Source organism: Pseudorca crassidens, chromosome 15, assembly GCF_039906515.1.
Source record: "Pseudorca crassidens isolate mPseCra1 chromosome 15, mPseCra1.hap1, whole genome shotgun sequence".
Lineage (NCBI taxonomy): Eukaryota > Metazoa > Chordata > Mammalia > Artiodactyla > Delphinidae > Pseudorca > Pseudorca crassidens.
In genome coordinates, this window is record NC_090310.1 from 48,144,923 (window position 1) to 48,158,643 (window position 13,721).

The 13,721-nt window shown below is 39.3% G+C and overlaps 1 protein-coding gene across 6 annotated transcripts in view; it reads left to right on the forward strand.

Moving 5' to 3' along the window:
- Positions 1 to 13,721, forward strand: part of TASP1 (taspase 1) — a 274,050-nt gene that overhangs the window by 188,767 nt on the left and 71,562 nt on the right. For all 6 annotated transcript variants that reach the window (XR_010935134.1, XM_067707466.1, XM_067707465.1 and 3 more), the window contains one exon: positions 844 to 954. Coding sequence is in view for 5 of the 6 variants with exons in the window: in XM_067707466.1 (XP_067563567.1) it covers positions 844 to 954 (111 nt within the window). In the remaining variant the exon portion in view is untranslated. The remainder of the gene's footprint in view (positions 1 to 843; positions 955 to 13,721) is intronic.

A 13,721-nucleotide genomic window follows, 5' to 3' on the forward strand; every position in this document is an offset into this window, starting at 1 on the left:
CTTATTAGGCCATGCCTTTTTCCCCTTCCCTTTCCCTCAGTTTACTGGGATTTGAGAAAGGAGTGGAGATAAATGCATGTGTTTAATCTACTGAGTTTAACCAGAAGCTCCCCCCAAATCCAATTTGGTTGGTTTTTATTTTTATTACTTTCTTTGATAGTGCTTGGGCTCATTTTGCATTTGTTCTCCACGTGCTCACTTGCTATGCCAGATGTTCGAAGAAGATGTCCTTGGGGAGGAAAAATGAGGGGTTTTAAAAAGCAGCGTTCCTGAAATGCTCACAATGGTTTAGTTTGTGTGAGATCTCTGCGAAGCATGGTTGTTTCTAACCACCAGACTCTCATAATAGAAATACAGTTTCACCCTTCTTTGTGTATCCATCAGGAGCATTTTTAAATGTCTGTAATAAAGTTTGTGGCTTATTGTTTAAAGTTGAATTTAAGGTAGTAAATCAAAGCTTTTGGTGGCATGCCTCTGACAGCAGGGAGAGCCTGGTAAGTGATCCCTAAGAGCTGATCAAAGGGAGCTGCTGAGCATTTTTTCCTGTATTTGTGTTTTGGGCCTTTAATCTGGCAGTGTTTCCAATTCCATTCTGAATACGGTCATGCACACTCCACCCCCAGTCATGTCTTCTTGGAGGCGTCTGGCACTGCCTTTGCCTGTTCGGGCACAAGCCTGCCTTTGCTATCCCGCCTGTACAAGGTACGAACAATGGCGAGTGTCAGAAAGTGGGCATCTTTCAAGAGCTTATTCATACCACACGTTTGTTCCAGTAATCAAATGAAAATTGAAAGGGAAAAGAGTAAAATTAACTGAAAATGACCACTAGTCATTTCTGCCTAGGCTCACCTTTCCTGGCCAGCGAAGACGGCGTGCTCGGAGGAGTGATTGTCCTCCGATCCTGCAGATGCTCTGCAGAGCCTAACTCCTCCCCAAATAAGCAGACGCTTCTGGGTAAGTTAGACAAACACATTACGTGGGTGTCTTTCTCTTTCATTTTTTCCAAGAGATGGAAAGATTTATATCCTTAAGTCGATCATTTTAACCTACGGTTGGGCCAGGATGCTCTGTTGATATGTAAACATCTCTATTCCATTGCCCTTTTTGCCTAGGTCAACATCTACAAGGTGAATATTCATTTTGGAGTATATGCTTATAGCATATTTTTCAAATGGACTTAGCACCTAGCACCTTTACTAAAGCCCAATATTAAGACTATCGGACCATGTATTTATCCCCTGCCTTATTTGACAGAGCGTTTGAGATGACCCATAACAATATACACAGTAACATAGAGAGAAGCTTCTTCGTGTTCCCCTCCCCGAAAGGAATCAGAACCATGTGAAGAGCTACTGGCCTAGAAGTCCACCCTGGCTCCATGACTTATTAGCTGTGATGCCTTTGCGCATCCTTCTCACTGTTCTATGCCACTTCCTCATCTGTACGATAAGGATGTCTGCCCTGCCCTTCTTATGGAAGGGTCCCATGAGTATTTTGCAGATTTGCAGATGTCCATCCAGATGTGTGATTTTGTGTCTAGCAAAGCATACCAGTGGGAATGGAGCCCAGCCCACCCTCCATTTGCCAAGGCACAAACTTGTGGGGCTGCCTCTGCCCATGGGGGTGCCTTTTTCTAATTCATCCATCCAGAGAGGCGCACTTTAAAAAATCTGCATAAAGGTGCCACGTAAGCTAGCAGGGAGCCCTATATGTTATTTTTTCTTTTTTTAGTTGACTTTTTAATTGAAGTATACACTCAGAAAAAATTGTTAACTACAACTGCGTGGCAAATATTACAAACTGAACCCACCCATGTGACCAGCATCTAGATAAAAAATAGAACTTCACTGCAACTCTAAAAGCTCCCACATAACCCCTCCTAGTCTCTACCCCTTTCAAAGTTAACTACCATGCTGACTGCTAACACCATGATTAGTTCTATTTGATTTTATATTTTGTATAAATGGAATCATAGAATATGTATTCTTGGTGTCTAATGTCTTCAAGGAAATGTTAAACCTGTTAGATTCATCTACGTTACTTGTGACAGTAGTTTGTTCACTTTCATTGCTGTGTAGTATTACATTACGTATGGTTATAGCACTCTGTAGTTATCCATTCTTCTCTACACATTTTTTTTTTTTATATATAAGCACTACAAGTCATTCTCAGGGATGTGGTACTTCAGCTCTTTGTGTAAAATTCCTTTTATCAAGTATAGTTGGTACCTGGTCTGTATTGTATGATTGTTGTGCCTTGTTGTAGTACAAGTCCCTACATACCTTGAGATTTTATAAGTCTGTAAAATAAAAGACTGAGCATTTCTTATGAGAATAAAAATTATTTTTTCTATAAAAGCCTGAAGAACTTTCATAAAATCTCTCCTCTCATTTGTCAAAGAAAAAAAAACAATGCACTTTTATAGGAAATGCGTCTTTCTCCACCTGGACTCTGATCACCAACTTCATTGTTTTTCATACTATATTTTCTTTCTCTTTCCACCCACGACACTTGGTACCCAGGTTGCTCCTGGCAAATGTTTTGTTTGTTTGTTTTTAATGGCCATTGTTTGTTAAACTGAGGCAAGCAGCCATTTGCTTCTTCGGTATCTTAATCATTGCCAAAACCTTTGAATATCTTCCACAGTTAGGTAGCAGGGAGTTTGCTTTTAAAATATGCAGAGGACGTACCTGGGCCTTCCATAAAAACTCAGAATAAGTCTTTAGTACTGGGAGGCAGGGTGGGGGACAGTTATTAAAACTGCTTCATAGACTGTTGCTAAAATAGAGTTTCTGTACTTTACTGAGCCTGGACTCTTGTCCATTCAAGTTAATCCTGAAAATTGTAAGGGTTTTTTTTGGTTGTCCTTTCAATTTTGGTGGTGTAGTATAGAAATGCATATTTTAGGATAAGTCATAGAATTTTAGCTCATATTAAATAGTTTTTATCACCAAGGTAGTAATTTGTAAACGGATCCCTACTCTCTGTCTCAAGGAGAAGAATGAAAACTGTCAATTTATGAAATAAGTGAAATCTTGCCATTTGTTAAAGTTAGCTTGAGGGACTGATGTTTGTGAAGTTTATCTACTAAAACCTGGTGAACTTAGGCTCCTATCAACTTATAGGTGCTACCGATGACGTGGGGTTTTACATATATTGCTTTAAGAAAGTTACATATGTTCAGTGGGTGGTGAGAAAGTAAACGTGCTACAGAAAGATAGAAATAAGATGTGAAAGTCACCTTTGCCATCCAGTTTCCAGAGCTGCCAGCATCTGATTCTGGTTATTCTCATGGGATTCACCTTCACTCTATAGAATGTGCTTATGCTTCTGTTTCTCAATCAGTAACTAGTGACTCCTTCGGGGGAAAAAATTATGAACATAGCTCATACCACTGCCCACCACCTTTCCGCATGACTTTTGTGAGAACTCTAACTTGAAATCGTATATTTATTTTATTTCATCTGTAATGCACTATTTCTTGATTCATCAGCTTTCTATCATCTCTGCCAACCATCCCTCACCCCTTGGACTATGTAAGTTTCCTTCCTCTTCCTCCCTGACTCCCAACCCTCTCCTCAATCTCTAGGAACCATGCCATTACTGTCATAGATAGTAGTATTTGCATTCGGTCCTACAGGCAGCTTGCCTTCTATGCTCTGATTAGATGTTGATCCCAAATAGTGACAATTAGTACCAGCATTGACAGTATCAAGATTATATAAATATTATTCACTGCAGATTCCAGTAGTGGAAGATTAGACCCATCAGAAGGGAAGTAAGTGTCTGCCATAAGCCTCTGCCTGTAAAAGGAGAATGTTTCAAACATCAAGCTCAAGTGGGTTCTCCTGTGCTTTACCATGTTAATTGCTCCAGATCAGGCTGCAACTTCATTTGCTTCATGTTTGGACCATGACTTCTCATTTATCACTTTATAAAACTCTCATGAAAGTATAACTTCGTAAACTCGTGGCTCCTTAATGTTTGGTAATACCTAGTAACCAGGAGGCTCAGAAATGTTTCTGTCCTACACATCCAAATAAAACAATTCCCCAAATTAAATAATAAAAAAGAACCCACACAAAACACTTAACTGCTGTATATTGTTCGATCACTTTTTTTGTCCCAAGAATAGTATAATCAAAACAAACTCTAACTTGAGCTTTTTCCGTATTCACTCTTTTCTGAAAATCATCAATAGCATTTCCATTACGCCACAAAAGCAGTTTCAATCAGACCCCATTGCTACTTGATGGAGTTTCCAGGAAGCCATTACCCAGCCTCCCCTCTTGACAAATACATCAATTACAAGGGCCCCAGTGGGCCGCTTCTAGAGTGGGATGACTCAACTACATGCCCTTTCAAGGTTTGTCCTTTGTTTACTGATTCATGAATACAGTTGGAGAATCTCAGGTAGAGAGGAACTTTCAAAGTCCTCTTGTGTGACCCCGTTATGTGTGCTCTGTCCATAAATTGTTCGAGAGAGAGATGGAGCTTAATTCCTCTCCACTTGTGACTCTCTTCCAATATGTCAGAGTGACAATGTGTGACTTCTGAGGCGAGGTCAGAAAAGGCAGTGGGCCTTCCTTCTCGCTTTCCTGGTTGGATCACTCACTTCACGAAAGACCAGCTGCCATGTCATAAGGACACTCAAGCAGCACCAGGGAAAGGCCCCTTTGGCAAAAAAACTATGACCGCCGTCCAACAGACAGCGAGGCACTGGGGCTTCCTGCCAACAGTCTGAGCTCCGAGTGAGCCTGCAGATGCCTGAGGCCCTGGGCAGATTTCTAGACTGAAATCTCATGAGATCCGAAAAAAGAACCACCCAACCCAGCCACTCCTGAACTCCTCATCCACAGAAACTGAGATAATAAATGTTTATTGTTTTAAACAGCTACATTTTGGGGTAATTTATGTATGCAGCAATAGATAACAAATAAACCTTCTAAATGCTTTCACTGCCAAATGGTCCTCTGGTTTGTCTAAAGAACTACAGTGACAAATCAGGAGCTCTGTTGCATCTTTAGGCAGCTCAGGCTGTCAAGACTTCCGTTTGCATCAGTGATTCCGCTTCTCTGCTTTGGGGTCCTCTTGGACAAATGTGATCGGCACCCTTTTACTTTGCAGGCCCCTAATCACTCTTTTCCAGACTGTCTCCTAAGCCTCCCCAACCTCTAGGCTCCCCACCTCTTATCTGTCTCCCACCTCCATCCTGCCACCAGACGTCTCTCCCTCTATCATACATCTGTAGTGGCCCAGAGAACCTGACCACGGGCTCAGAAACAGGGGCAGTCAGGGGAGAAGCAGGCTGCCCTGAAGCAGAAAGGGCCAAAATGAGAAACTGACCGAATTGTGGCTTAGAGAGCCACACCAACCCCAGGATCAGAGGGATGGTGGCCAAAACAAGAGACGCGGAAGTATATGTAACTAGTGTACTACAAGTTTAAGCTAAATGTTGAATAACTTTCTATGTATGCTAAAATAAAGCAAAACATGTATCTCTTACTGTCGCTCCCATGTTCCCTACTTTTAATTCTTTTTTTTTTTTTTTTTTTTTTTTTTGCGGTACACGGGCCTCTCACTGTTGTGGCCTCTCTCGTTGCGGAGCACAGGCTCCAGACGCACAGGCTCAGTGGCCATGGCTCACGGGCCGAGCCGCTCCGCGACATGTGGGATCTTCCCGGACCGGGGCACGAACCCGCCTCCCCTGCATCGGCAGGCGGACTCTCAACCACTGCGCCACCGGGGAAGCCCCCTACTTTTAATTCTTCAATGAGGAAACACACACACGGTCACACTCACTCCTACCTCTGCTGGACATTTCCCTAGAAGATAGATGGGAAATGCCCAAATCACTTGCTGGGAAAAGCCCTCCCTGATCTGGCTCCAGAACATGCTTTCAGTGTCATTTCCTACTAGTCCTCCTTTTCCTCCACTCATCTCCGATGACCCGGGTTCTGGCAACTCCAGATTGCTTGGTCTTCTTCCAAAGGGTCATGTTTTTCCCCCAGTAACTTTCACATGCTATTATTACCTGTGCTTGGAAAGCTCTGAGCTAATTACATTCCTTCTTTAAGGCCCAGGACAGATAGGAATCTCCTCAGAATCCTTTGGAAGCCCTTTCCCCAGGTGATTTGTTCCTTCCTTGTGCTCTTTTTGCAACATATAATTTCTGTCCTTTGTAACAGTCACCATGACATCCTAGACATGTATTAAAATGTCTGCCCCTCCCTCTAGGCCAGCACTTCTTAACCTTTTTTTTGGAACTCAGTTATTTGAAAAGAATAGATCACAGGTCCTGGAGCCCCAGTGACTCACATGGAGGGTACAGGGGTTGGAAATATCTTAAAGAAGATTCCTCTGTCTCTGAGCATCACACCACCAGATTGTGAATCACTGGAATGTAAAGACAGGGTCATATCCAGCTTTATATGTGCCCTCCATTGTAGGCTCCCAGGAATTATTGGAGGAATAAATTAAGTGCCACATGGAATTTCTTTCGTGATTATTTAGCAGATATTTTTAAAGAAATTGACCACTATTCCAGAAAAGTGAAATGTCACATAAAATATCCTCACATGCTCTTAACAAACAAACAATATGGGTCGGAAATGTTGGATAATGACGAGTGTCGGGGAACAAGAAGATTTGGAGACAGTTTAACGGATCCCAGAAGACAGCCTTTGCAAACAGCCTTGTAAAAGGACAATTTGGATGAGAATGTGTTTGCAACACCCATCCCACCAACTCCCACCCCCCAGATCATGAGATGCTGGCAAAGCCCAGCCTACAAATCACTGCTTTAACACAAAGCAAATGCTTGTTCCTGGAATGAAACAGCTGAAAATCATTAATTTTCTCTCTGCTTTTAGAGAAAGAAAACAATATATTTTTACCTGCTAAAGTACAATTACATGTTTTCCAGGCCTCTACAGAAGTGCTTTATTGAGGCTGCTGTATATAGTATGGTTAATAATTGTGTAAACAAAGGCATATCAAGCCTTCCAGTGGAAAAAATTAATTCTTTTCCATTTTAAGCTTATGAGTCAATACAAGTAATTAGAATATATGCAAATATATGGCATGAACAACCAATCTCACTATATGGGTGCATTTTTTCCCTTGTAGCCTGCCCTCACTGTGCTGATGGGAAGCCTGACAGACCCTGTAAAGTTCAGAGGTTCCTACCTTAGAGTGGTTAATGGGAAGCAGTGAGTATGAGGATCAGTGCTAAATAGACTCCATATATTTAATGAAAATCTTAAGCAATTCAAGATAGGAGGTATAGGGGCTAGTAAGGGTGAAGATGCTGTATGTTCGGCCAGCGGCCTTTTGCGCCAAGCCTGTCTGTGTTGCAGGCCTTCTTGCTAAATAGATTGAAGGCCCACAGTTCAGCTCGAGCTTGGTCATCTGATGACCACACGTGATAATTGTTACTTTCCCATCAAGTCACCCTCACCTCAGTCAGGGAGTAACTTCAGGTTCTTTGCTGCCCAGAAATATGTTCATGGTGCTGATAATTAAGTTTTGTACATGATATTGTTTCTACTGTCCAGCTACTCCTTTTTATCCTGGGTTTTCATCTTTATTGTGAAATGTTTCATGTATTTTTAAAAGAATGTAATAAATGTGTAAGTTATAAAGGATAATAGTGAAACAAACACCTGTGGACCTGCCACCCAGCTTAAGAAATTGCCCATTACCCATATCTCTGAAGCCCCCATGTGGGCCTGTCTGAACTTTATCTAAATGTTGTAGCAGGTGATTTCTTCTGTGAGAATTTTTGCAGTTTCTTAACATGATTACCTGAAAGGATAATGAGTCCCGTTATCATTTTAGACTTAGCTCGATCAAATCAACTGTTCTTCAGTTACCAATGAGAACTGAAATGTGGCATTCTCCTCCCTTCTTTTCAGATCAGGCAAAGTTCTTTATCCAGTATTCTTCTTGCCACTGTTACGAAAACTTGCCATGATTTAAAAATAAAAATTGTTAGATTGAATTGATGCTTCCTGGAACATTAAAAAGATAAAAGGTCATTTTACTGTAAGTTAAAATTCCAAACCGCCTTTTGATTTTACTGGCATTAAAATTTTGGTGAGCACATATAAACACATGTACTTCAAAGGAGCTTCGTTCTCGGGGCCCAGCAATATCCCTTATTTCCATTTCATGGCACATGCCACCACGAGTACTTATGACTAGGCATTCTGCTGGGCTTACACGATCATAAAAATAACCCTCAAAGAGAAGGCAAATTAGTTATTAGACTGGTAGTGGGAAAAGAGGTACTTACGGTTGGTTATTGATGTTAATACCTTGTCTTAAAAACATAACTAAAGCTTTGTTCTGTTAGAGGGCCCAGTGTCATGGTTGGAAGCTTATTTCTTTAGCACCCCAGCAATGCTTTGGGATTGTTACATCTTCACTGTAGTCTTAAGAGATAGGCTGGCATTTTGGTTCTTATTTAAGGATCCGATGGAAAGAAGCGAATTAAGTAACATTCTTAGATGCAAAGTGAATAAGGCAGACATGATATTTAAACTTTTCAACAACTGAGTTGCATTAACCTATTGAGGTGGTGCTCTGAGATTTATATTTTTCAGAACTGGTTTTCATTTTTAAAATACAAAGATGTTGATTACAAAAAGCTATCATTTGCTTTGTTTGCTTTATAACAGAACGTTTCTTCTGTTAAATATTACTAATACACTTTAAGAAGACTGGAAATAGATGTTCATCTGTAATTTTTTTCTCCATCATGAGAAGTATACTTCTAGCTATAATCTAACCATATAGTGTCTTTTTGGGTTTTTTTGGCCATAAAGCTTTCCATCTGAAATAAAGAATACAAAGATTTATGAACAGAATTCTAGTGATTATGTAATTCTTATTACTATGGTTCTCCTAAAACTCTCAGAAAAACATTTTGACAAATTTTATAGTCAGTTTTCATCTGCTCAAAATGTAAGTAGATCACCTTAGTATGAAACAAATCCTAAAAAAATATTTGTTGAATGAATGAAATCATGTTTCAGTATAACTTGTTTCACTGAATGCTTTTGTCTTCAGCAGAGAACTTCCAAGTCCCAGCCATTGGCCACTTATTTCATCAGTTTCTAATACAATAAAATGATAAAATAGGAAGAGAATTGAAATGTCCTTTGGGGCTTGTTTTACTCTTTGACCCACATCCCTCTCTTCCTTTTTCAGTCAGCGTCTTTCTTTAGTCTTGAACAAATGGAGTGAGCCTTGGAAAGAGGGAATAATTATTTTCTTGGCTTAGCGTAAGTGGAGTTCTTTAGAACTCCATCCCCATAGCTCCCCAGACAGTTCAGTGGTGAAAGTTTTTCAGGGCAGCAAGCCAACTCAGAGCTACTTCATGGCCATAATGGGACATGCATTATATGAATCTTAAGGATTCCATGTCAGGACAGTAAAGCATCCTTGAATGAACCCCCTACTGGGTTATAAAGAACCTCACCACCCTGGGGGAAATCTGCAGAGACAAGAAGAAATTGTTCTATTTACAGTTCCTCTTCCTTCCCATTTAAAAAATGAATTTATCTTTATTTAATAAGGAGTAACTTAAACACTATGCAAAATGTCCTAGGGTAAGCCATTTGACCTAGGGCTAAGGAGTGGCAGCTGACTTGGCAACTGCCCAGCCCAAGACTGTTCTGATTTTAGAGTTTTGTTTTCCTTGCAAGAAAGTCTGGGATATGAAGCCAGGCAGAGAGGTTTGAAGTGGGTGTGGGAGCCAGTGCAGCTGGGGGTTGTTAACAACAATTGGAGAACAACTTTTTTTTTTTCTTTCTTTTTTTTTTAAATGGTGGCTGAGGGCTTCTCTCTGGTCAAAAAAAAAAGAGAATCTGAATAGAAAAAGCTTGCTTTGCAACTCTGGTAAAGAAATTTTGTTTGACTTAATTTAAACAGGATGACATGTGACTCAAAATGTCTCAGGCAGTGGGGGGACCCTAGACTGAAGTGGGGCTGCTCTCGGACATTATACCCCTAGGTGAATTCATTTGTTCCAAAGCATTAAATACAACTTTCCAGACAGGCTGGCCTCTAAGATTATGTACAAATCCATTCCAACTGTCCCTATAAGACCATTAACTTGCCATTCTTGAGGAACACACGTACAGCACATCCACACCTAATCTGTTCTCTGGCACAGGATCAGTAGTGTTGACGGTTTTTCACATCGTGCTTGTGTGTTGGGACATGATGTGAAGTCACTTGGTGGAGAAGAACCCTGCCAAATCCCTGTGTCCATCTTTCATATGTTAAACCCATAGCTTTAGGTGTTCTTAATGTTTTCTGATGGAGGTCTTTTCATGATCTGGACATCTCCAGTAGCCTCACCATCCCTGGGCTTTGGCTTTCTAAAAAACAAAAGCCCTTTTCAAATCAGTAGTTGAGGTGTAAACAGTCACCAGCCACTACCAAAGGAGCGTGGTCATTACCGAGAGGCCAGGCCTTCTCTAAATGGAAATCAGCTTGAGCTTGACCACACCAAACACTATTTCAGACAGCACATTCACAGGCTCAGACGTGCCACGCCAGGCCACTCATAAACCTTGCACGTTGCTTGAGTTCATGGTCCCCTACATGTAATAATAACACAAGGAAAAATTCTGGTACTATGATATAGCATCTGCCCAGTTTGTTTGTATTATTATTAGAATCATTTTTAAAATACTGTTCCATAAAATTCAATTTTTTAGTGTAGGAGACAATTTTAGATTTAAAATTAAGAAATAAATTATAGACTTCTAGATATCACTGATGGTGAGAAATGCTACTTTTGTACTGAGTAGCGTTTAACATTTTAGCTTTTCTATGTAATTGTATTTGAGCAAACTTTGTACTACTCTTGACTAGGTTTTAATTATAAATTGGCTTAATTAAACAATTTTGAGAGATCTTTGTGACAGAAGCTTTACCCTTGAGACAAATAAATGTTTTCTCATTTTTAAAAACTTATGATGGTTTCGGCATTTTTTATTTCAAATGGAAATAAGTATTTGCTTTGTTTTGTTTGTTTTGATTGCTCTTTGAACATAGCAGGTTTTGTTCTATATATATGTGGCCAGTATAAATTTAAGTAGGGGTTTATTCATGCCCCTTCATAAGATTTGTTCATGTTTTGGGTAGTCACAAGACATGAAACAATTTGAAAGCATCCAATCAGTTTCACATCATCATAAAGCATTTTCATGAAGGGCAATTAAAAATATATGGTAACATGTCATTACGTCACATTTCAGTGTATTTCAGAATGTCATAATCTAAACAGGGAAGAAATTAATTCTTCATAGATAAATTAGATTAACAAGGTAATTGAGATTCCTAGGTGTATGTTTTTAAAAATAGGACATAATTGAAAACAGGGCAAAATTCAAAAGTTTCAGAAGGGATGTATGGTGAAAAGTAGGTTGCCCCCCTCTCAACTTCGTTAATCACGAGTTTCCTGTCTAGCGATAACTGCTGTTGCTGCTTCCCAAGATTTTTTTCCAGAGACATCTCATGTATTTACAAGCATTGTCATCCATGGTGCCCTTTTATTTTCTTTCACAAAAACGGCAGCACCATCTTTATATGTCTTTCTCCACATTTACTTTTCTTCTAGATAAACGATATATTTTGCAGATTAGTGTTTTTTCCAACTGTAGCATGTCACATTAATGAGGTCTAATTTAGTGAGTCACGAGCAGAACCTTTTAATTGCAGTGCATAGAATATAAAGAACCCATGTACTAAGTGACAGTGTGTGGCGCTTTTTTTGTTTTGTTTTGGTTTTACTGTGGTTCATGGCAAAAAGTTTGAAAAAACACTTAGTGTGGATGGTTGCATATGATCCATGTAGAACTTTCTCTTTGTTCTTAATTACTTGAATAGTATTCCATTGTATAGGGTACCATTGTTCTTCGTATATGCTCCCACCAAAAGGCAACCGTGCTATTTCCAGTTTCTTCCTAATTAGAACTACTTCAGTGAATCTCTGTGTAAAGATGTTATTTTGTACATGTAAAGGCATATCTGTAGACTAAATACCTAAAAGTAGAATTGCTAGGTCAAAGGGTATGTCATTTTGAGAAAAAGAGTCTGTCCTCATTATTTGCAGATTCATATTTGTGAATTTTCTTACTTTCTGAAATTTACTAGTAATTGAAAGATCAATACTCCCGGCACTTTCCCAGGTCATTTGTGGGCATGGACAGAGTGGGGAAAAATTTGAGCTGGAAAAGTAGCAAAACTTACGGATTCATGAGATGACAACTGATAAAAAGAGCATGAGGGACAGCATTACTGTAAGGCTGAAAGCCAAAGAAATTCATGGGCAGGTCATCCAGGGTCAGGAAAATGTTAAGCTCTTCTTGGCTAGTGTATTGTTATAAAGAAATACTGCATAAAATTAATTAGTTATGAAAACATATATTAAATAAGATGTCTTTAATCAGAAACACACATAAAATAAGTTTACTTATCGATTGAAAATGCTGGGACCAGAGGCTTGCAGGAAACTAACCCTGTATTTCCCTTGGGAGCAGTGGCTCAGTATTTGCTAATTCAGTGTTTATGGTGAATTTATGGAACATAACTACTGCAAATTATAAGAATGTATTTCCATATGGTCATACTCACACCGTTATTACATGAGAGTGCTCCTTCCTCTACCCCCAGGTAACATAATGCTGTTTTGACCTTTTGGTGTCTGATAACCTGAATGTTGAATCTCTTGTAGTTTTAATTTTCATTTCTTTTAGTAGGAGAAATGTAGAACGTATTTTCACATTTTAGAGTGATTCATATTCCCTTTTGTTCATATCCTTTTGCTTTCTCTTTGGATGTTTGTCTTTTCCTTATTGATTTGTAGCAGATCTTTATATACTAAGAAAATTAGTCCTTTTTCTGTAATATGAATTGCAAATGTTTCCCCCAGCTTGTCACTCATCTCTTGACTTTTTTCCCATAGGGCAAAAGGTAATACTGTAAACATTTTTAATTTAGTCAAATGTATTATCTTGTTATAGTTTTAAAAGCTTACTTTAAGAGATATTTAAGAGTTCTGTTTGTGTTCGATGCTGTATGATTCTAAATCCTTTTCAAGCTGAGTAGATTTCAGAGTGAGAAAGCAATGGAGAATCACAGGTTTTAGAATCTAGAAGTCCAGTCTGAGTCCTAGGTTCTGCACTTGCTCAGATGGCCTCAGCCATGTTACCTCCCTTCTCTGAGCCCCAGGTTCCCCATCTAGGCTTTGCCGAGGTCCACTATGAAAGGCAGTGCCTGGCGGATGATAGATTCTCAATGTTAGTTCCTCTCCTGCCTCCCTGAAGTCCTCCACCAAGAAATAATTTGATAAGTTATTCATTAATAATTTATTAAATTATTGAGTTGACATACACTAAAAGAAATAAAATAAGATTTCTTTTCAAAAGCATTTTATAATTTAAATTTTAGACAATCCTGCTGAGTTTCTGAAGTCTGAACCTGAATGAGTGACTGATTTGAATTGTTGGTATTAAAAATACACATGAAAAGCTGCTCAACATCACTAATTATTAGAGAAATGCAAATCAAAACTACAATGAGGTATCACCTCACACCAGTTAGAATGGGCATCATCAGAAAATCTACAAACAACAAATGGTGGAGAGGGTGTGGAGAAAAGGGAACCCTCTTGCACTGTTGGTGGGAATGTAAATTGATACAGC